This window comes from Cucurbita maxima, unplaced genomic scaffold (assembly GCF_002738345.1).
Source record: "Cucurbita maxima cultivar Rimu unplaced genomic scaffold, Cmax_1.0 Cma_Scf00009, whole genome shotgun sequence".
Taxonomy (NCBI): domain Eukaryota; kingdom Viridiplantae; phylum Streptophyta; class Magnoliopsida; order Cucurbitales; family Cucurbitaceae; genus Cucurbita; species Cucurbita maxima.
In genome coordinates this window covers 1,795,423-1,814,957 of record NW_019272025.1, presented here as the reverse complement: position 1 = coordinate 1,814,957, position 19,535 = coordinate 1,795,423, and the positions used below count along the sequence as shown (strand labels likewise).

Sequence of the window (19,535 nt, the reverse complement as noted above, 5' to 3'; positions counted from 1 at the left end):
AATCCTATGCTATAGCATAGTAGGAAAGCCCATGCTAAAGTTTATAGCTAATAAATTTTATTTGTAGCACTCAACCAACCCGCTCCACACAATTATTAGAGTCACAAAAATGAAAAAAATGATAATTTTTTTTTATTACTTTCTACCATTTGAAAAATGTCAATTGGAAAGACTATACAAACGGAATTCGACGAACTTCATTCAAACACTTGACGTCGGGAGACTTATTTTCTTGTCGAGTCATCGAAGGCTCATTTATCCATGACTTTTGTGTCATCGACTCATGTCACAACGGTATCATTTATCACTAACTCACGAGTCACTGAATCATATATGGTTGCTCGTCTTTCGAATTACTAGATTACATGATTTAAAATTTAAATTCGACACCCGATAAATCCAACATTCTCTTTAATATAGTCATATTACTTATTAATTAAAAATTTATCAAATCAATAATTATAACTAATTGATTATTATTTATTTATACTTCAATACAAGTTATTTAAATCATTTATTTTAGAATAATTATTAAGTGTAATTGAGATAGGACACCTAATATTAATAATATACTTATTAATGAATTAAAATTAAATTGAGTTAGTTAAAATTATTTAAATAATTTGAGTTAATAAAAATAAAACAACTAACGTCAAATAATGTAATAAAATGGTTAGAAATGTTCGAGAACAAAAAAAACAAAAAACTATCTTATTCAAAAAAAGTTAAACAAAATTTCTAACCAAACTACCCAAAAAGAAAACTTTAGAATAAAGATTAAATAGGAGGTGAACCAACCATAAATCGGGCTTGAAGCTCTCGCCTTACCAACGAGCCGACAACTGATCGATCACGATGTGAGCAACAAGGTAATGGTGTCCTCTCCATGGGGTAAAGTACAACCTCCAACAAGAACAAGATTGCAAGTACGTATTGACAACTAGTCTCACAAGATTGAAAGTTTAAGGACCGAACAAAATTTACATCAGGGTTTCTAGATAAAAGAATCAAACTCAAAACTCTTGGAACATCGAGAGGAATAGTTGAGAAGTTTTCTGATTCAGTATCAAAGCAATTTCGATGGTAGAACTTCCTTGAACACCACTACGTTTAGAAGTAAATCTAAACTGTTTTCCAATACGGATTTGGCAAAACAATTGTGTAGGGGCATAGATATCATGTCTCCACACGAGAATTACAAAAGAGAGCAGCAAATCCATGTAGAGTACTTAACAGGCTATTTGTTTTACCACAAATAAACACTTTCTACATCAATCTTCAACCTCTACAACATGGATTAATGAGATCTTAAAATCTACAATGCGAATACAGCAAGAGAATATGATAATAAGACTTCTAACTTGAAGAAAATCTCTTGATAATGGACAATCCTTAGTTAGGAGAAGGTTCATTGGTTACCTAGAGCAAGATCATGCCAGGTATCAGCATCAACTGGCTGAGCCTCCTGATCTGCAAAGATGTTACGAGGTCAAAGGGATCAAAATTGATTTCTCCAGCAAACAACTAATAGATTTGCATATAATTTGGTATTTGAATAGTGTTTTTCAAGTGAACGGTGCACTTTAAGGTGTCGACTTTATAGATCTTGCCTTGATTGTCTAATGGCAAGAAGCACATAATAGTGGAATCAAAGACGGGTAAATAATTAGCAACATAAAACAATAATCTCCCACCTATTTTTTTTATTTTTATTTTATAAGATACAATTTCATTGATATTTGAAATTTACAAAAGGGATTTATCCATCATCTAAATACTTTGTACATTGAAATTTTATGCACGAAGAAAAGATTAAGGTAACATACATTTGTGCGCAAACGTGCGTGAGTGCGAGGGGGGGAAAAAGAAATGAGAAAGAAAGTAAACAAAGAGGTATCAGACCTACGATGGTAAGAAGTAGATACAAAAAGAACTTCCTCATCTCTTTTGTTCTTCTAACAGAGTGATTAAAGATCCGTTTATTACTTCCTACCCACAATTTTCACAATTGCACAATAACCAATAAGCCACAAGACAGAATGAAGAAGAAAATGTATTGGCGAACAGATATTCAGAGGCATCCGGAGTCTTAGTACCATCTTACTTTCCATTCTCTAAAGTACTAAATTCAGGAACTCCATGTATTAAATCTCACATCGAGGGGAAAAACATGCTTCATTTTAGAAGTTGTTATCAAAATTAAAAGAAACAGTCTTTCCATGTGTTATTAATTGAACATTGACTTATAAGTTAGGAGACATACTCGAGTCCTCGGTGTCATCAGTCCGAACAACCAGCACAGGAGGGAGTAGAAGATCTATGAAAATGATAGAACAACTACACTAAATAAGCAATGACATAGTTTGTAACAAATAATTTCTCGACTATAGAGAAATGAAGGCTGAGAATTACCATCATGAGGGAGTGTGTCTCTCATCCATTCCTCATCAAGAATGTCTATCAATATACCCAGACTAAGTTCTGCCATTGTGTTTTCTTGTTAAGGGAGATTCTAAATCCCAATATCTGAAATTTCAGAAAGATAAGTTATTAGCAAAAGCTCCTAAACTATGACATTGAAAACGTATAAACCAATCTAAGATACACTAGGAGAGGATATCAAATATACAATAGAGACCCAGTTCTCCTAATCCTCGGAAGAAGAAATTTTGGATATCAAATTTGTAACAGCCCAAACCCACACTGTTAGTAGATATTGTCCTCTTTGGACTTTCTCTTATGGGTTTCCCACAAGGTTTTAAAACGCGTCTGCTAGGGAGAGGTTTCCACACCCTTATAAGGAATGCTTCGTTCTCCTCCCCCTTCAACCGATGTGAGATCTCACAATCCACCCCTTCGGAGCCCAACGTCCGGTAACTGACTCTAATACCATTTGTAACAGCTCAAGCCAACTGCCATGGATATTGTCCTCTCTCAACTTTTACTTCTAGGCTTCCCCCAAGATTTTAAAACGCGTCTACTAAGGATAGATTTCAACACCCTTATAACGTGGGATCTCACAAAATTAGTCCAGACAAAGAAATAGAAAAGCTATCATATATGCAAAGTAAATCGATAAAAGAAGTCTGTAATCCTTGAGGGGAAAATGGCGGGTAAAAGCATTATCTGGGATGTGTATATGACCGAATTTCAACATCAAAAAGGCTGATTAAGTAATAGAAAGCGAAAATTCATTCTCAGAACTTGCACTCTTCACTTTCAAGCGAACTAAACAGAGTGAAAAAGAAAACGATAACGGAACCAAGATCCAATTAGTTCACTCATCTATTTAAGCAAAATAGAAAACCTCAATGATCATTTTCTGCCGGAAACAGTAATAATGCTACGGCAGGCCTAAGATCTGAAGACTTGCAATAAGAGAACCATTTGTGGGAGAGGACAAGTAATCAGACGCAAGCAAAGAAAATTACCCGGGAAAGAGCAGACAGTAAAGGAGAGACAGAATCGAAGCGAGAAAAGACAAGAGGGAGAAGGAACAGAGAGAGAATCAGACCGTAGAACCGTCGGAAAAAGAACGATGCTAGCCTCTGCAGAAGATTCCAGCGGACTGGCCGGAGTTAGGGCTGTCGACGCCCTGATGATAATGATCGTTTGATGAAAATTCAAATGTCGCCGACGCTCTCACTCTCCTTACTTAATGATCTAAAACTTTTTAAAAATAAAAATACAAAATAATTATATTTTTTTTACTCATTTGTTTCAAAAATATTCTTAAATATACTATTTAATTTTTTTTAATAAAGAAAAAAAAATATTATTTATACGAATGAGAACATTTATATGAATTATTTTAAAATTAATTTTATTTAATTAAAAATAATTATAGAAGAATTTACCGTATTTTACACATTTTAAAAAATTTACGTATTTAAAATATATATTATATTAATTACTAAAATCTCATAAAACTCATAATAATCTTAAAAGTCGAACAGTGGGAGTTGAATTGTAATCACATTTTCAAGTTCGTTAGACTGACCCAACAAAAAAAAATAACTCGTGAGCTGACCTAATTTTTTAATTTTAAAAAATTTCAATCCAACTCAATTTTTATATCTGGTTGGATAGTCTAAATTGATCGGATTATCGAGTCATATACACTTTTAATAAAAATTTCACAAGATTAGAACTTTAGTCCATAAACCGTCCATTATATATTATTTTTAAAAAATTATTATGTTTTATAATACGATAAATTCGTGGATTATGTCCAAAAGAATGTTAATTAGTCGATAGATCAAAATATAAAGTTTAAAATGAGAGAGGAAAAAAAAGTAAAAAAGAAAAAAAAAAGGGAAAAATAGAATGAGTCGGTTTCTAAACAACCGCCAAGCCACAACACACCTCTCACGCCCATTCTATCTTCTTCTTCTTCTTCTTCTCTCTCTCTAAGAACTTGGATTGGGAAACCCTCGGGTGGATCACACAGAAGAATCATGGCGGTTGGTGTTCAATTATCTGTTTGATTTTTGGCCATGTTATTTTCCTCAATTTTCATTCTGCTCTTTAGGCGTGATTACTACTTGTTATCACTTAGGATTGAAGAAATGATCAGTTTGTTTCATTTTTATCTCCGTAGTTTTTTATGAACGAATGCTTGAATTCGTATTGAGGAGATGGAGAATGTGTACCTCCGGTGTCGTAATTTCATAATACTGGAATTTCGGAAGCTCCGAAACCGTCGAAATTCGTCTTTGATTTTGGTTACTTTTGTGTAATCGTTACTTTGTTTTGTTTATGGTGATTTCAGATGAGAACGGTGAGAGTTACAAATGTTTCCTTGGGCGCGACGGAGAAAAATTTGAGAGAATTTTTTTCTTTTTCCGGTGAAATTGAATTTGTCGAAATGCGGAAGTAAGATCGATCTACTAATGTCTCTAAATTGTACTTCGTCTGTTTTTATAGTTCGATTCGAAACTGGTGATGAGCAGTGGAATTGTTGCTCTTTTTTCTTCTCTTCATTTTGTTCTCCAACTGTTTGTCCATATGCATTTTTCTTTATTTTCCTTTGTTTTCTTCTAGGGACAATGAGCAATTTCAAGTTGCATTTGTTACCTTCAAGGATCCGAAAGGGGCAGAGACATCGATTTTACTCTCGGTCCAAACCATTCTCTATTCTTCTCTTTCTTTATTTCGATTGTCTTTCTTCTTGGTCTGTAGTTCATCTGAATGATTTTATTTTTAGTGTTCTTATGCATTTAAAGTTTCATCAGAAATCGTTTCCCGGCAAGTAGAAATTCTCTTCTGTTATGAAATCTGGCTCCAAGAAATGATATGTTTTGAAAATTACTTAGAACAGAGTTTTATTCTTCAGAAAAGAGAAGATTTAACAAGTTCAACTATTCAATATGATTGCATAATGTGTTTAGTCGCTTTTGAATGCGTAGATGAATAGTTAAGTTTTTTAGTTAAATTCTTTCTCATATATCTAAGATGGAAAAATACTTTAGTTCTTTCTCTCTCATTAAATAATCCCTCGGCTACCTCCTCGACCGACCGACCGACCGAGAAAAGAAAGTGAAAGAGACATCATTCATATGGATTTTGGTTTTTCTGCATCATATTTTCATATGCTTCTTGTATTCACGGAGATAATTCTCACATAAGGATTCAATAAATACCAGGTCTCCGCCTACACAAAAAAATTGGATAAAACTCCAAAATGGCACTTTCTCTTCCGTTTTTTCTTTCTCCTTATCATTCAGGAAAGACAAAAAAATTCCATTGTAGCAAACATTTTCGAGGATTTCTCTTAGATTTGAATCCATAGCTGATGATAGAACTATAATAGATATCTATTATCGGTTTCCTACTCACACGAGCCCATATCCTTGCTTATGTTAACTTTTCCTAGAAGAAATTTGTGATAGAGGCTTTTTCTTGTGTCATCAACGAGAATGGGCCCTCTATCATCGATCGGGTGAGAGGAAAGAGACCTGTGATCTTACCTGACTAACTGTCTTGTGTCTCTCAGGGAGCTACAATTGTTGATCAGCCTATAAGCATTGTTTCTGCACCAGATTATAACCTTCCTGCTGTTGCTGCCAGTGACCCTCCAGCTGCGTCTGCTCCAGTATTTTCGATCTTTACCCTTAGCAGTATTTTCGATCTCGTTACGTCAAATCCTGACATGAATGAATGAATAATTATGTTTCACCAGGCTGCAGAGAACACAGGCGCTGAAACTGCTGAAACTGCTGGAACTACTGGAACTACTGGATCTGCAATGCAAAAGGCAGAGGATGTTGTTAGCAGCATGCTGGCCAAAGGGTTCATTTTGGGCAAAGATGCGCTCAATAGGGCGAAGTCTTTCGATGAGAGGCACCAGTTGACTTGGACAGCCTCATCGAAAGTCGCTTCTCTGGACCAAAAGATCGGCCTTAGCGAGAAAATTAGCGTTGGCACGACAGTGGTGAATGAGAAAGTGAGAGAAATGGATGAGAAGTTTCAAGTGTCCGAGAAAACCAAGGCGGCAGTGAACAATGCAGGATCAGCCATAATGACTAACCGCTATGTCTCGACCGGGGCTTCATGGGTTTCCCAGACGTTTCAAAGAGTCGCGAAAGCAGCTGTAGATGTCAGCCAGAAAACTAAGGAGAAGATGTTAGCTGAGGATCAACAAGGGAAACATGGGACTCCAAATGTGAAGCCGTGACCATCCCAATGTTTGGCCAAAACAATGTGAGGACCAATTCTTAGCTTTTGCTCTACTTTCATCTCAGTTGTCTGTCTGATTTACTTTTAATGCTCTATTTTAGTTTAGTATTAGGGAGTGAGTACACACAAATAAGCTTACATTACATGCTTATGTTGTAATTCAACCGTATAAAAACCATTTATGCTATGTGATAAAGAATCCATGAATGAAAAAAAAAGAGCTATTTTTTGTTTCTATTGCCGATGGAATACTCACTTTCCGACCGTTTCTAATCATCTTTGACGAGATCTTTTATGGTTCTAACTATGATTCGAATATGAATTCAAGACTTATGCCAGAGTCTCTTGCACGTACAAAATTTACATGTTACGTGATCTTTTATTCATTAACAATAGGTCGCTCCATGATAGATCTGGAGCATGAAGTTTCACTCTTATGCATGGTAGAGTAAATTGTGTCCACTATATAATATTTGAAGAGTAATACTTCAAAGATAAGTTGTTCAAGTTTTGAAATCGATACTCAATAAACTACTCATCTATTTATCATATATGAAGAAAAAAAAAAACGAATTTTCGGTCATAAAATTATAACAGCAAATAAAAAAAACACTCAACTATTTAAAATTAAGATTGAGAGGCATATGATCTCTAGACTTATAAAGAGAGATTAAACTCGTATGTTTTCATATGCATTATTTAAATCAAATCATTTATAACAATTATAAAGTGAGTTGTATTAGTATCGTTACCACGATAGAACATTCAATCTTATCTATACATATAAACCGTTTACTTGAACCTATTTTCTTATATGTCAATTATAATTATTCAAGATTACACTAATAATCTTAGATTTGTTACCCAATGAATAATATTAAATTATTAGGTTTTAAGATAATCCTAATATCATCCCGATAAGATATTCGACCTTATTTATGTATTATAGTCCATTTAGATTATTACTCGAACACGATCCTTTCATATATTAACCACATATTATTCAAGATTTAACTAATAACCTTGAATTTTCCTACCATAGATAATGTTAAATTGTAAATAAAATGATAAAAATATTATAAAAAATGATTAGTTACAAGATTATATGACATAAATACTAACGGAAGAGTATACAATTTTTATTTCATTGCTCATAGCGATAAAGATGATCAATGAGGCAAATAAAATGATAAAAATATTATTAAAAATTAAATCATTAATTACAACACTTCATGACATAAATCCTAACTGAATAAGTAGCCAATTTTTGTTTCATGGCACTAGATAAGGACGATCAACAAGACGATGAAATTTGTTTGATTTACGTTCTTGTATGTTTGCCCATAACCAATGAATTTGATTTTATTGATTTCACAACAGATTATTTCATGGTTCAGTCTTGTGCAAATTCATTGTATATGATATTTCCACTTATATATCTTCACATAAACGATTTGAATCAAATAATTTATAAATTTCGAAATAAAACATCTAATCTTATTCCTATACCGTTATTACCTTAGATTTCTAACCTAATAAATAAAACTAATAAAATTAAATTATTAATTACTCGAGATTAAAATAACTGAAATTGGTTTGTTTTAATACAATTTTGACACTTTTGTAATTATTTTTTGAATATTATAAATAATTTTTAGCTATTTAGAAGATATTTTAAAAAAATATTCAAATTAAACTCGAATATATTCAATTTTCAACCGTTCTTATAAATAATTTTAACTATTTAGAAGGTAATTTTTTAAAAATATTCAAATTAAACTCGAAAATATTCCATTTTCAACCTCTCTTATAAATAACTTTGAGCTATTTAGGAGGTAATTTTTAAAAAATATTCTAATTAAATTCGAATATATTGAATTTTGAAGGGCTATTATAAATAATTTTTAAGGGTAATTTTTAAAAAAATATTCAAATTAAACTCGAATATATTCAATTTTCAACCGCTCTTATAAATAATTTTAACTATTTAGAAGGTAATTTTTAAAAAATATTCAAATTAAACTCGAAAATATTCCATTTTCAACCGCTCTTATAAATAACTTTGAGCTATTTAGGAGGTAATTTTTAAAAAATATTCTAATTAAATTCGAATATATTGAATTTTGAAGGGCTATTATAAATAATTTTTAACTATTTAGAGGGTAATTTTTTAAAAAATATTTAAATTAAACTAGAATAATTCGTCGCTAAGGTTAGAAATTAAATAAATTAAAATTTTATACGCTAATATTTTATTTTTATTAAAAATAAAAATTTAAATAAAAGATTTGAATAACTCGACTTCATTATTTGGTTAGAAAAAGTTTAAAATAGAAACCATTAGATTTGATATAAAAAAACAATGTTGTTGGCAAGTAATTCGCGCAGGAGCTCCAGAGAGAACGCATGCTTCGCCTCCTTGATGAAAACTTCAGTCGTGGTGGGCTTGTTCTCGAGTCTGATCTAAGATTCTGGGTGCCGATCGTCATCTAAATGCAACATAAGCACAATCGTCATTCAACGCCTGGTAATGTTTTTTTTTTTAACGTCTTTGATTCTTCCTTTCCAGAAAAGAAATAGTTCTTTTGTCAAGCGTCTCGCAAGTTTCTTTCAAGAACTCCGTTTATCTGGAATACGATGAAGGACTCGGATTGGTTAATTCAAAGTTGAATAGTGGGGAGTTAAGTTCGCATTATATGTTTTCTAAGAAATCGGTGTTTTCGAAAGCTGTAATGAAATAATATGGTAGGACTGTTTTGCAGTGAGGGCTTCTTGGATTGGTTTATCTTTTTATTTTGATATCTTTGTTAATTGGCTTGTTGTGAACTTTGGAGGCTGATTGATCAATTTTGAAGCGGTAATAAAATAACATGGTATAAGAAAACATTCTGTAGTTAATAATTGGGTATATTCACGATGCATTTTATAGATTGATCAAGAGTCGTATGATAACCATTTGATTTTTGAAAAATTAAGCTTACAAACACTAGTTACATCTATTGGTTTCTTTGTTTTATTGTCTACCTTTTAGGATTGATTTCAAATTCCAATCAAGTTTTCAACTAAAAAACAAGTTTTTGTTTTTAAGATTTGATGAAATTGTGAGAAAACAAGCACAATATTTAAAAGCAAAGAACCAAATCGTTATCAAATGTGACCAGAAAATTGAATTCCTAAATGACATTCAAAAGGTTCTTTGTGTGTTCTGCAAAGAAAATGCAGGAAAAATCTAAATTTTTCTGTATATCATAATCTTGAATTTGAGGAAATGGCTGCTATGTAATTCATTTTATCTTTGTTCTTTTCCTTCTGTAGTTACTGTTTCTGAGTTTTAATTTGAGTTATTCCTGTTATGTAGGATTTCAATTGCTTGAATTAGAATTTGGTATCTGGTCCAGCAATAGCCTTGCTTGCTGGACTTCAATAGTAGAGGAGTGCATTTTATAGACTAAGATTGGATGGATCTGACATGGCTGAGTATTGTAGTTGGGGCCAGCTGCCTTGTTTTGGGATACTGTATTGGTTCGAAGTATCCTCCTCGCATCTTTATCAAAGCTAAATTAGCCAAAATCAACCAATCCAGCAGAAATGGGAAGAAGGATAAGCCTAAAGAGCCATTGGAGGTCGAAAATTTGGCTGACATACTCGATGACTTCAAGATGGTCTGTCTCTCTGTTTCACTCTTGCTGTCTATTGGAAAATCATTCTCGACGACTTAAAGACGTTCTCTCTTTTACTCTCTCTAAAAAAATATAACAACATTTCACTTTGTCTCTTCAGGTTTTAGTTGTGAGAAATGATTTGAAAATGGGAAAAGGAAAAATTGCTGCTCAATGCAGGTATTTTTACCATCTTGTGGTTCCTCTTCCATTACTGACGTTTTTAATGCTAACAATGGCAGAAGTTCTAAATTTTACTGTTGCATGCTATGAATGCTGGAGTTGGTTTTTATTAGAAACTAGTTCTAAGAATTGGGCATATTATGTTAGGAAGTTTAGGGTAACAATCCACTGCACACCTGGTATAGTAAATTTCTTGCAAAGATTTATAAGTTTAACTAAACTTATAACTAAAAGTATAAATGACTATAATAACATGAGAGGTTTTGGATGATAATAGGCTAAAAGTCAAAGTTGTCACAAAGCAAAATTTTGGATGATAATAGTGCTTCTATTTTTTGAAATATTGAGGAAAATTATTGATGAATGGAATCTATAAAACAACAGCAAAGGTGCTAATGGGAAGAATCATCCTCGTAAAATAAAATTTCATGATGAAAGGAAGATGTATTGATGATGCACCCTTATCACCTTTTTCTCAATTTCCAGACCAACCTGCTTTACTGTCAATGCTATAGCCAAAAACTATCGATCCACTTTATCATACCCAACCTTTTTCTTTCTTACATCACTTTTCTTTACTATGAGGGTTACCCTAGGGAATGGTGGAGTCCTGAGAAAATTTCCCTCTGAATTCCGGTCATTTATGAGATTAGTTTACTGTATAAGGAGGGTTCTTTCGCCCATTACTGTCTAGGTGCTCTACTTTTGGTGGATCTCTCAACGACGCTTTCTGGACATCTAATTTGAAGATTTATTGTCTGGATTTTTTGCTTGGTTGGTTGATAGTTGAATAATAGACAATAGGCATAATGAAACCATCAGTTAAATTTATTTAGTTGGAATATTGTAGCATACTTGTAGATTCTGGGTTTTATGGACCTTTTTTGTTTTTTTGTCCTTCGTAATGTATGGTATCCTATCCTTCCACCACATTAAGGTATACAGATACCTTTCAATCCTCATGGCAGATTGCGATGGACATAATTATGCTAAAACTTGGTTGAGCTTGCATAGGTGCAGTTTAACTGAAGGGATTTTAATGATAAGGAAGAAGAACCGTCAGAACTTTTATGGTACAAGACATATAAGTGGAATATGCATTGAACACCCCCTATGCATAGCTCTGATACCATGTTAGGAACCACGACTCTTTATGGAAAGAATTGCCAATACTAGACAAATTATGATACTATACTATTACTTGAGAGGCCAAATTTTCGTATGATTTAACATGAGTATTGACTGTTTAAGTACTGCCTTTTTACTTGTTTAAAAATTTAATGATTGAGAATTGAGCCTAGGAATCTAATTTCGTCAAACCTTTGCACAGTGAACTTCCCAGTTTCTTAATGCTGTAAATTATATTTGGACTAGCTTCTGATCCACTTAACTTGCTTTTGCTAGTCATGCAACTTTGGGTCTCTATAAGAAGCTCCATCATCGTGCACCAAAAGCGTTGAATAGGTACGTATTTACAGAATCGTCCTCCCTATATTAATGTGCATCCCATACTTCGTTCCCTGTACATTTATTTGATTTTATTTACATGTAGGTGGGAAATGTGTGGACAACCCAAGGTGGTACTGAAGATAGAAAGTGAGGAAGACATACTAGTCTTGCAAGTAACAATTCCACTATGATTTCCTTTCTTAAAAGTTCATTTTATGGTATCTAGCTGATTTTTGTTATATGAAGTTTTTCCTAATATAATCCGATCGCTATTTTCTATATCTCATCTTTTCTTTGAGGCATTTCAGTAATTCTTTCATTTTTCGAACTTTTATATATTGTTGTTCATCAGGAGAGGGCAAAATCATTGAAGCTACCAACCCATATTACCATTGATGCCGGAAAAACTCAGATTGCTCCAAGTAAGTTATATGAAATTCACCTAAGTAGATCGACTTTTTCACAGTAAATTTATCAACTTCACTAATTTTCACTTCTTTGTCTTTCCAGATTCAAGAACGGTGATGGCAATTCTTGGTAAAGTAGATTTTTTCCATGCAGCCTTTAGCTTAACGGGTGGATCTACATAACAATTTCATTTTGGTGCTAAGTAAAATTAGTATAAACTAATTTGATTCATCCAATGAAATATAATAGTGTACACTTTTTGCTTCACAAATTACAGGTCCTGTTGAAGTGGTTGATGATGTAACTGGTGGGTTAAAACTTTTGTAGTTTTTAAATTCTTGCCTGTTATCATCTCAAATCACTTGAAAGACTTCAATTCTCAGAAGGCACTGCAAAATCCACCATGCATGGACATACTACACGGTATGAAACGGATATATTCATAGCTGATCTATCATGAAACTGAATACTATTTCCCATTTCCGACAACCACGATGATTGTAACGATCTAAGTTAACCTATTTATATGGAATCGAATCTGAATCTATATAGCAGAACAGTTAGGAAGTTCTTGGATTACCTTGTTTTAGAACACTAAATTGGGTTCAAACCTGTTTGAAGTTTTTGATTTCACAGATTGGTCTCTACTAATTTGTTTCTATTGCATTCTCTTAAAGACGATTTACTTTTGGTTGTATGAGAAATTCACATAAAAATATACACACCCACATCTCCAATGTAAGAAAAAGAATGAAACAGAGCTTGCTCTTTAGACCTCTTCCCCCACCAAAAATGAACTGATCAGATCAAGCTTTTGTTTCTATTGATCTGCAGCTGAAGTAGAAGCGTCTTCCCCACCATTGCCTTCAGGTTCATACAACTCTGAAACAAAATACTAAAAATCAGCCTTAGAAAAACCTGTTAAATTGACAAAATACCGAACCAAAAGTAGAGTCTTGCCTCGAATTTCTTCCCGGATTTTCGTAGTTTCGACCAAATAACTTGATAGCATAGACTTCCTGTTCTCAAAGTAATCAGCCGCAGCTTCCACATAACGTATGGCCTCACTCAAAAACAGACTCCGCGTTATCCCGCATTCGGTACAGTTCGTAGAAATTCCTACACACAAAACATCCAACTCAAGAACAACAAAACAAAAGAAAAACACCACCAAAGAAGAAACACAACAATCCGAGCCAATGTAGTAGTAGTACCATGAAAAATGCAGGTGGAGTATGTATTGCAGCGATGACACATGAGGAAGGCCAAGTACCGGTCTCTGGTGCAGAAGCCACACTGGACGGTTCCGATGCTGCTCGTACACTGCTGCAACCCAGACACTCTTTTCTCCAGCTTTCGGCGACTGGCTCTATAATAAGCAGTGTGGGTGATGCAGGAGGCCATGATGGCGTAATGAGACGTGCAAGCGACGAAGTCCCCAGGGGATGCCATCATTTCTTGGCAAAGATGGATGGCCTCTTTGCAGAGAAGTTCTTCAAAGGGAATTAGAGGTTGTCTTTCGAGAAAGGAGTAGCGTTTTGCGGCGATTAAGCCATAAGGAAACCATTCTCCAGCAGCAAAGTTCACTGCCTCTGCACAGTTGAAACCTGCAGCGCAGCATAAACAGTTCAAATGTATGGCTAGAGTAAGAAGAAACAAAACCAGGGAAAACCCACTCACCATGGCTAAATCCAGCATGGTATGCTCTTGGGAAAGTGATCACGAACTCTCCAGGCATTTGGACAGCCTTAAACACTGAAACATTGTGTTTCATGAACAATGATGGAGGCAGCATGGTTGTTTTTTCAGCAAGAACCTGAGCAGCCCCATCAACATCATAGCTTGGCAGCACATCATCCAAATACACCTGATCATATGCTACTTTCTCGAAGTCATTTGCTTGGCTCCCGGGAACTGCGTACCAAGTTTTTGGCGCACCCGAGTGAAGATAATTTATACTGAAAATCGAAACGTAAACGTATAATATAGCTTAGCATACATAGTTATAAAACTGATAGATATATCAATGAACCAACCTGTATAAATAATGGTCTTCTACATGCCAAGCAAACGTACTACACACCATCCCAATATACAACATTGGATGTGTAATGCCCTATAATCAATCAAACATTTACACATTACGACTTCCATTACACATCTAAAAACTCAACTAATAGAACTCGAGAGTCATTCTCTACTTACAGGGATTTCTTTTTCGAGATGACGTAATATCGATTCTGGAAGACGGGGAAGTTTCTAAGAGACATAAGAAGAAACAAGAATGAATAAATTGCTGTTAAGAATTCAAATACGGATTCGTGGGTTTTAGAGTTCAGGGTTTACGAAGAACACGAGACCTTCAAATTCCATTTGCTTTGTCCAAGTTCATCGCATTTGGAAAACGCACTACCCTCAACATTGGCACCATATTGAACAGAGCCATGAATACCCCAAGCCATTTCTTGCCAAAATTCCCTTTCGAACATCTTACAAGAAAGACAAGCCAAAGAAGAATAGTTCTCAACAAACACTTGGTTCGCCATATTCTCAAACTCCTCATACTTATACTGTCTGCAAAACACCCAACACAAACCCATCTTAACATAAATCCAACCACACCCAAAACTTGAAATTCTAACACAACAAACACAACCTTCCTCTTTTACAGTACAAAATCTTGTCCTCCATTGTCGTCCATGTCGCATATTTAAGAGGCTGCACAGAAGGTTGAAACTTGAAATTCTGCACTTCTCTCTTCAAAACAAGGCTTGCAGGAACAATGTCATTGAGGGGACAAACAATCTTGCAAATCCCTGAGATTTTAAAGATTTTCAGACAAGAAAAAAGAACACAAATAATGACAATGGCGGCTCGTACCATAATTTGAGGCTTTAGGAGAAATCTTGTTTAAATAAGCAAAAGGGTCCTCGAAATCCTGCCTTGAAGGTCGAAAAACAGGGCACTCGCTGAGTTTATTAGTCCAATTATGATCATTCACGTTGATTCCATACAACATTCTGGGTCGTCTGGAATCATCAGGCTGTGGCATTTTGATTTTTCTTTTTTTTGTATGCGGATTTGAATTCGCCGCATCCATTTGTTATATGGGTTTTTGATTACTGCAGAGGTTCATCAGTTTATCTTGAAAAAAAAGATGAAATCCAAGATGGAAGCAAGAACGAAGAGAAGTACCGGCGAATGGAGAATTTTAGGTTCTTTTTATACGTTACTAGAAGAAGAGATTGTTGATGATGTTTAGTTGCATGGGATTTAAAAGGTGCAGTAATTCGGGATCATATCATCCAGTGGAGCATTCTTTTGATGTCAATTGAAATTAAATTTGACGAGATGTCGTGTTTTTATATAGACTAACTTAACTCTAGATTCGCATACTAAAATTCTCGTTGCAATCCAACTTTTGAGGTCATGATTTGGAGCTTGACTGGGCCCTTTTTGAAGATACTCATGTTGTTCTTGTAAGTTCTGTCTTGTTTATGCCTAAGTTTGGTTTTAACACTCCTGTTAGTGTGTTGGATGATGCACTGTTCTCCTTGGTTGCATCTTGATACTTGCCTATCTTAGCCCTCACATGGTTGGATAGACGCCACTGACACATGGGGTCATAACCTACTCTCTTCTCAATATGGTTGTGACATTCTCCCCAATTAAATTAGTTATCATTCTCGATGAATTTTCTTGGGACATAATCAAATTGTGGATTGTGACATTCTTCTATACTTGATCTCGACATCGTCTCGATAACAATCTGAAGTTCAAAACGAATATGAAAATTGCACACTATTTATGATTTATCCCTCTTTTGAACCTATTCTTGCGCCCAACTCTAGGACTCGACTGCTAAGACTCGCAATGAAGATACAACAAAGCGTTTGCAATGTAGATACAACAAAGCTTTTGATGCCTCTTGGTCATATTCTCATCTTCGTGACTCCTCTGTTAGAGGAACACGACTCTCCACAATGGTATGATATTGTCCACTTTGAGCATAAGCTCTCATGGCTTTGCTTTGGGCTTCCCAAAAGGCCTCATACCAATGGAGAGTGTATTCTTAGATTATAAACCCATGACCATTTCCTAAATTAACCGATGTAAGACTTTCATCATCCAACATCTTCTTCGTTTGTTTGGGAAAACTTGTCACAACATAACAATGACACTTCTCTTGGTCAATAATCATATTTTCTAAGTGGCACATAATGGTGTACCTTCTGGGTGAGTCTCGCAAGCCAACCATGAAATTCTTCTTCATGGCACCGAGTTACATTTACGTACCATCAGTGTTAATATTGCCATGTTTGGGACGATGAAAGAAATAACTAACTGATTAGTCCTTTTACAGTAGGCATTATTTTTTTTTTTGTTTTTTTTTTTTAAAAAAAAAAGAATTACGAAATACTCATGGTAACCCTTCAAGCAAATGAAATTAGTAATATTATCCGTGAACGTATTGAGCAATATAATATAGAAGTAAAAATTGTAAATACCGGTATTGTACTTCAAGTAGGCGACGGCATTGCTCGTATTTATAGTCTTGATGAAGTAATGGCAGGTGAATTAGTCGAATTTGAAGAGGGTACTATAGGCATAGCTCTAAATTTAGAATAACTCTCGTGGTAGTGAAGTTCGGAAGCTAGTAATTTAGGCTCTTTCCCCTTGTTTGCATTGCATTTCAGCCAACTCTTAACTTAGCCACCCTCATGTGGCAACTGCTGTACTGATGCTTCTCTTAGTCTTATTATAGCTTCATGCTTCTCTTAGTGTTTCTTCTCGAGCAAATGTTGGTCTTGACATTTTTCATAGTATACATTCTCTCGATCTCTCCCCCCACTTATTTCAAGTGCTTTCTCATTGGGATGTTGTCCACTCATAAACTTGCATTGTGCACAATTCTAGCACTTAGGCCGACACGTCTCATTAGACCTCTAAACTTTTTTGCTTACAATTATTGGAATAATTCTTCTGATGCGAATGAATCTTCTAGAAAACACCCTACCTAGTATACCTTCTAATATTTGTTGCATGTATTCAGAACCCCAAGCTCTTAGTAAATGAGTTTGTTTGTGCTTCATGACAGGTAAGGCTCTTCTCAAGCACGAGGAGTCTAGTTTCTGTGTAGTTTTCGAGATTTGCTTTTGCATGATTGAGGGGGCAAGCTAGACATGTTCAATCGAAGGTAGTCTTGAACCTAAACCTCGACAAGAAAAGCACCCAAGGTTGAGGTTTGGAGCCGAATCATCCATAGGCTTGGAAATCCCGTTCACAAGTAGCAACCTAAACCCAACACATGCAACAACTCATTTCCGCCTCGGTTAGATTGAGAAAGTGGGGAGTTAGACTCAAATATAAAATGAATGTCGTTTGGCTTATTGAGTCATAACAATTGCTTAGTTTCATTTCACTTAGGCAGTTCAGATCTAGTCGAAGAATACATTTTCTGATGGTTCAACTCGACCTCTTAGCTGATCTGGCTCGAGTTTGATATTTTTGGACTCTTTCAAGGCCAGTTGACCTAGTTTGAGTCTCGTACATTCAAACCATTTCCTACCATTTTTTCTCTTCGAGAGACATTTTTTTTTTACACTTTCGACGTGTATAATGTTAATTTAGCTACATTTTAGCTAATTAACATTTTTTTTTTAGCTAAGTTGATCAATTTATGCAAATTAGGTTAATTTCTATAATAGAATTCTAATTTGTGATTATGAGACTCCTCCGATATCATTAGATTTCAATGAGCAATTTTAAGTTAGCATTAAGGGAGCATAGTCACTCAAGTAAGTGACTTCACTGTTGGTTTAATTAGATAATTTGAAGGAACTATATATTATGTTATTGATGTTGTATAATGCATGAACCTCTACCTGACACGCCATGTAAACTATATTAATATATCCAAACATTAAAAAATCATGTATATGGTCATTACAACAAACAATATATTATATCAATCAATTTTAACAACTATATATTTAATTAAATGGTCCATTGTAATAGTCATTATTAAACCAAAAAAAAAGAAAAAAAAATTGAACTATACATCAAAATCTAAACCCTATGGATAAGGACAAATGAATTAAGAAGAACCCAAAGTATGAACAAGAGTGAGGAACAAGGGAAGGGTCCAAGAATTGGGTTTGGGTAGCAAAGTGAAAGTGAAAGTGATATCCAATATCCAATTTGGTTGGCCACAAACCCAAAAAATGCACCAATTTAAGAGGAAGACAGCCATGCGTGACGGAAGCACTTACCTATGAGTTGCTCATGCACAACGATGGCCTCCTCTCCTTTAAATCAAATAATTCATTTCATCTAGTGATGGTCGCTTCTAGTTGTCTACAAAAGGCATCCCCCACGAGTGTTCAATCTAGGTTGCCATTTCAACGATGATTCGAATTATCCAATTCAAATCGTATTGAGTTTGGTTAGATTTTTTTTTTCTTGATTCAACAAATTTGATAAACCTGCAATTAATTAGGGTTCGTAATTTAACTCAACTCAATTCTACAGTACTCTTTTAAGTGATATAAACATAACCTAACGTGGAAATGAAGGTTGGGTTGTGTTGTGTTGTGAATCCTATTTGAATCATTTGGATCACCAATTCAATCCACTCAACAAAAAAAAAAAAAAAATTGCTAATTCATTTGTCATCCCAACCCATTACATTGTGTTAAGGATTGTTGGGAGAGGAGTCCCACCAATGAAGCACTCTTGTATGAGTGTATAAACATCTCTCTAATGCACGCGTCTTAAAATTTTGATGGGAAGTTCTGAAGTGAAAGCCTAAAAAGGACAATATGAAGTGAAAGCCTAAAAAGGACAATATGTATTAGGGGTGGGTTTGGACGGTTACAAATGGTATTAGAGCCAGAGCCAGACATTGAGCAGTCCTACATCGGGGGAGTGTACTTGACGACGATACGTACGAACAATATCTGCTAATGGTAGAATTGGGCTATTACACTTTGATCAATAAGAAATGGGTAAATGACCAACGTCTCTTCCATCAACTACTTCACTTCTGATAGGAATAGCAATCCTTCACCATGGTCGTATTGTCTACTTTGAGCATAAGTTCTCTTGACTTTACTTTTAATTTTTCCAAAAGGTCTCATGTGAAAGGAGATAGTGTCA

General features: G+C 34.6%; 4 protein-coding genes across 7 annotated transcripts; 2 read left to right on the top strand and 2 right to left on the bottom strand.

The window, feature by feature from the left end:
* Nucleotides 1-795: 795 nt before the first annotated feature.
* On the bottom strand, nucleotides 796-3,654 carry LOC111484329 (anaphase-promoting complex subunit 13). Of its 2 annotated transcripts, XR_002718477.1 has the most exons (5): nucleotides 3,515-3,654; nucleotides 2,413-2,526; nucleotides 2,264-2,317; nucleotides 1,202-1,470; nucleotides 796-940 (listed from the first exon to the last, which is right to left on the bottom strand). XR_002718477.1 is itself a non-coding variant. In XM_023130885.1 (4 exons), the coding sequence occupies exons 2-4, from the start codon at nucleotides 2,486-2,488 to the stop codon at nucleotides 1,409-1,411; spliced, it is 192 nt and encodes a 63-aa protein (XP_022986653.1). In that variant the 5' UTR covers nucleotides 2,489-2,526; nucleotides 3,515-3,654; the 3' UTR covers nucleotides 1,033-1,408. The 2 variants fall into 2 exon arrangements, 1 of the variants encoding a protein (XP_022986653.1); XM_023130885.1 differs by lacking the exon at nucleotides 796-940 and having other exon boundaries at nucleotides 1,033-1,470.
* Nucleotides 3,655-4,339: 685 nt separating this feature from the next.
* LOC111484286 (binding partner of ACD11 1-like) lies at nucleotides 4,340-6,913 on the top strand. 2 transcript variants are annotated; one of them, XM_023130819.1, is made up of 5 exons: nucleotides 4,340-4,463; nucleotides 4,772-4,875; nucleotides 5,044-5,119; nucleotides 5,996-6,094; nucleotides 6,179-6,913. In XM_023130819.1, the coding sequence occupies exons 1-5, from the start codon at nucleotides 4,458-4,460 to the stop codon at nucleotides 6,674-6,676; spliced, it is 783 nt and encodes a 260-aa protein (XP_022986587.1). In that variant the 5' UTR covers nucleotides 4,340-4,457; the 3' UTR covers nucleotides 6,677-6,913. The 2 variants fall into 2 exon arrangements, with proteins under 2 accessions (XP_022986587.1, XP_022986589.1); XM_023130821.1 differs by having other exon boundaries at nucleotides 4,342-4,463; nucleotides 6,182-6,913.
* Nucleotides 6,914-9,031: 2,118 nt separating this feature from the next.
* LOC111484304 (peptidyl-tRNA hydrolase 2, mitochondrial-like) lies at nucleotides 9,032-13,072 on the top strand. Of its 2 annotated transcripts, none has more exons than XM_023130849.1 (8): nucleotides 9,032-9,205; nucleotides 10,037-10,340; nucleotides 10,459-10,517; nucleotides 11,925-11,984; nucleotides 12,073-12,142; nucleotides 12,322-12,391; nucleotides 12,480-12,506; nucleotides 12,655-13,072. In XM_023130849.1, the coding sequence occupies exons 2-8, from the start codon at nucleotides 10,137-10,139 to the stop codon at nucleotides 12,702-12,704; spliced, it is 540 nt and encodes a 179-aa protein (XP_022986617.1). In that variant the 5' UTR covers nucleotides 9,032-9,205; nucleotides 10,037-10,136; the 3' UTR covers nucleotides 12,705-13,072. The 2 variants fall into 2 exon arrangements, with proteins under 2 accessions (XP_022986617.1, XP_022986616.1); XM_023130848.1 differs by having other exon boundaries at nucleotides 9,038-9,205; nucleotides 10,165-10,340.
* A 123-nt stretch (nucleotides 13,073-13,195) lies between these two features.
* On the bottom strand, nucleotides 13,196-15,500 carry LOC111484334 (lysine-specific demethylase JMJ706-like). The gene is made up of 8 exons (XM_023130891.1): nucleotides 15,258-15,500; nucleotides 15,034-15,193; nucleotides 14,738-14,951; nucleotides 14,583-14,636; nucleotides 14,414-14,493; nucleotides 14,058-14,335; nucleotides 13,592-13,984; nucleotides 13,196-13,496 (listed from the first exon to the last, which is right to left on the bottom strand). Exons 1-8 carry the CDS (start codon nucleotides 15,475-15,477, stop codon nucleotides 13,273-13,275), a joined length of 1,623 nt encoding a protein of 540 aa, XP_022986659.1. The 5' UTR covers nucleotides 15,478-15,500; the 3' UTR covers nucleotides 13,196-13,272.
* Between the last annotated feature and the right edge of the window lie 4,035 nt (nucleotides 15,501-19,535).

What these genes read in the sequence shown, in the direction of transcription:
- LOC111484329 (XM_023130885.1), bottom strand. Translation starts at nt 2,488, where the DNA reads ATGGCAGAACTTAGTCTGGGTATATTGATAGACATTCTTGATGAGGAA. An exon ending in AGACACACTCCCTCATGATG is followed by an intron (nt 2,318 to 2,412) that starts GTAATTCTCAGC and finishes TCATTTTCATAG; the next exon opens with ATCTTCTACTCCCTCCTGTG. An exon ending in TGATGACACCGAGGACTCGA is followed by an intron (nt 1,471 to 2,263) that starts GTATGTCTCCTA and finishes ACATCTTTGCAG; the next exon opens with ATCAGGAGGCTCAGCCAGTT.
- LOC111484334 (XM_023130891.1), bottom strand. Translation starts at nt 15,477, where the DNA reads ATGGATGCGGCGAATTCAAATCCGCATACAAAAAAAAGAAAAATCAAA. An exon ending in AAAGCAAATGGAATTTGAAG is followed by an intron (nt 14,637 to 14,737) that starts GTCTCGTGTTCT and finishes TATGTCTCTTAG; the next exon opens with AAACTTCCCCGTCTTCCAGA. An exon ending in GAAGACCATTATTTATACAG is followed by an intron (nt 14,336 to 14,413) that starts GTTGGTTCATTG and finishes TTCGATTTTCAG; the next exon opens with TATAAATTATCTTCACTCGG.
- LOC111484286 (XM_023130819.1), top strand. An exon ending in AGACATCGATTTTACTCTCG is followed by an intron (nt 5,120 to 5,995) that starts GTCCAAACCATT and finishes TGTGTCTCTCAG; the next exon opens with GGAGCTACAATTGTTGATCA. An exon ending in CTCCAGCTGCGTCTGCTCCA is followed by an intron (nt 6,095 to 6,178) that starts GTATTTTCGATC and finishes ATTATGTTTCAC; the next exon opens with CAGGCTGCAGAGAACACAGG.
- LOC111484304 (XM_023130848.1), top strand. Translation starts at nt 9,172, where the DNA reads ATGCAACATAAGCACAATCGTCATTCAACGCCTG. An exon ending in AAAAACTCAGATTGCTCCAA is followed by an intron (nt 12,392 to 12,479) that starts GTAAGTTATATG and finishes TTGTCTTTCCAG; the next exon opens with ATTCAAGAACGGTGATGGCA. An exon ending in AACGGTGATGGCAATTCTTG is followed by an intron (nt 12,507 to 12,654) that starts GTAAAGTAGATT and finishes CACAAATTACAG; the next exon opens with GTCCTGTTGAAGTGGTTGAT.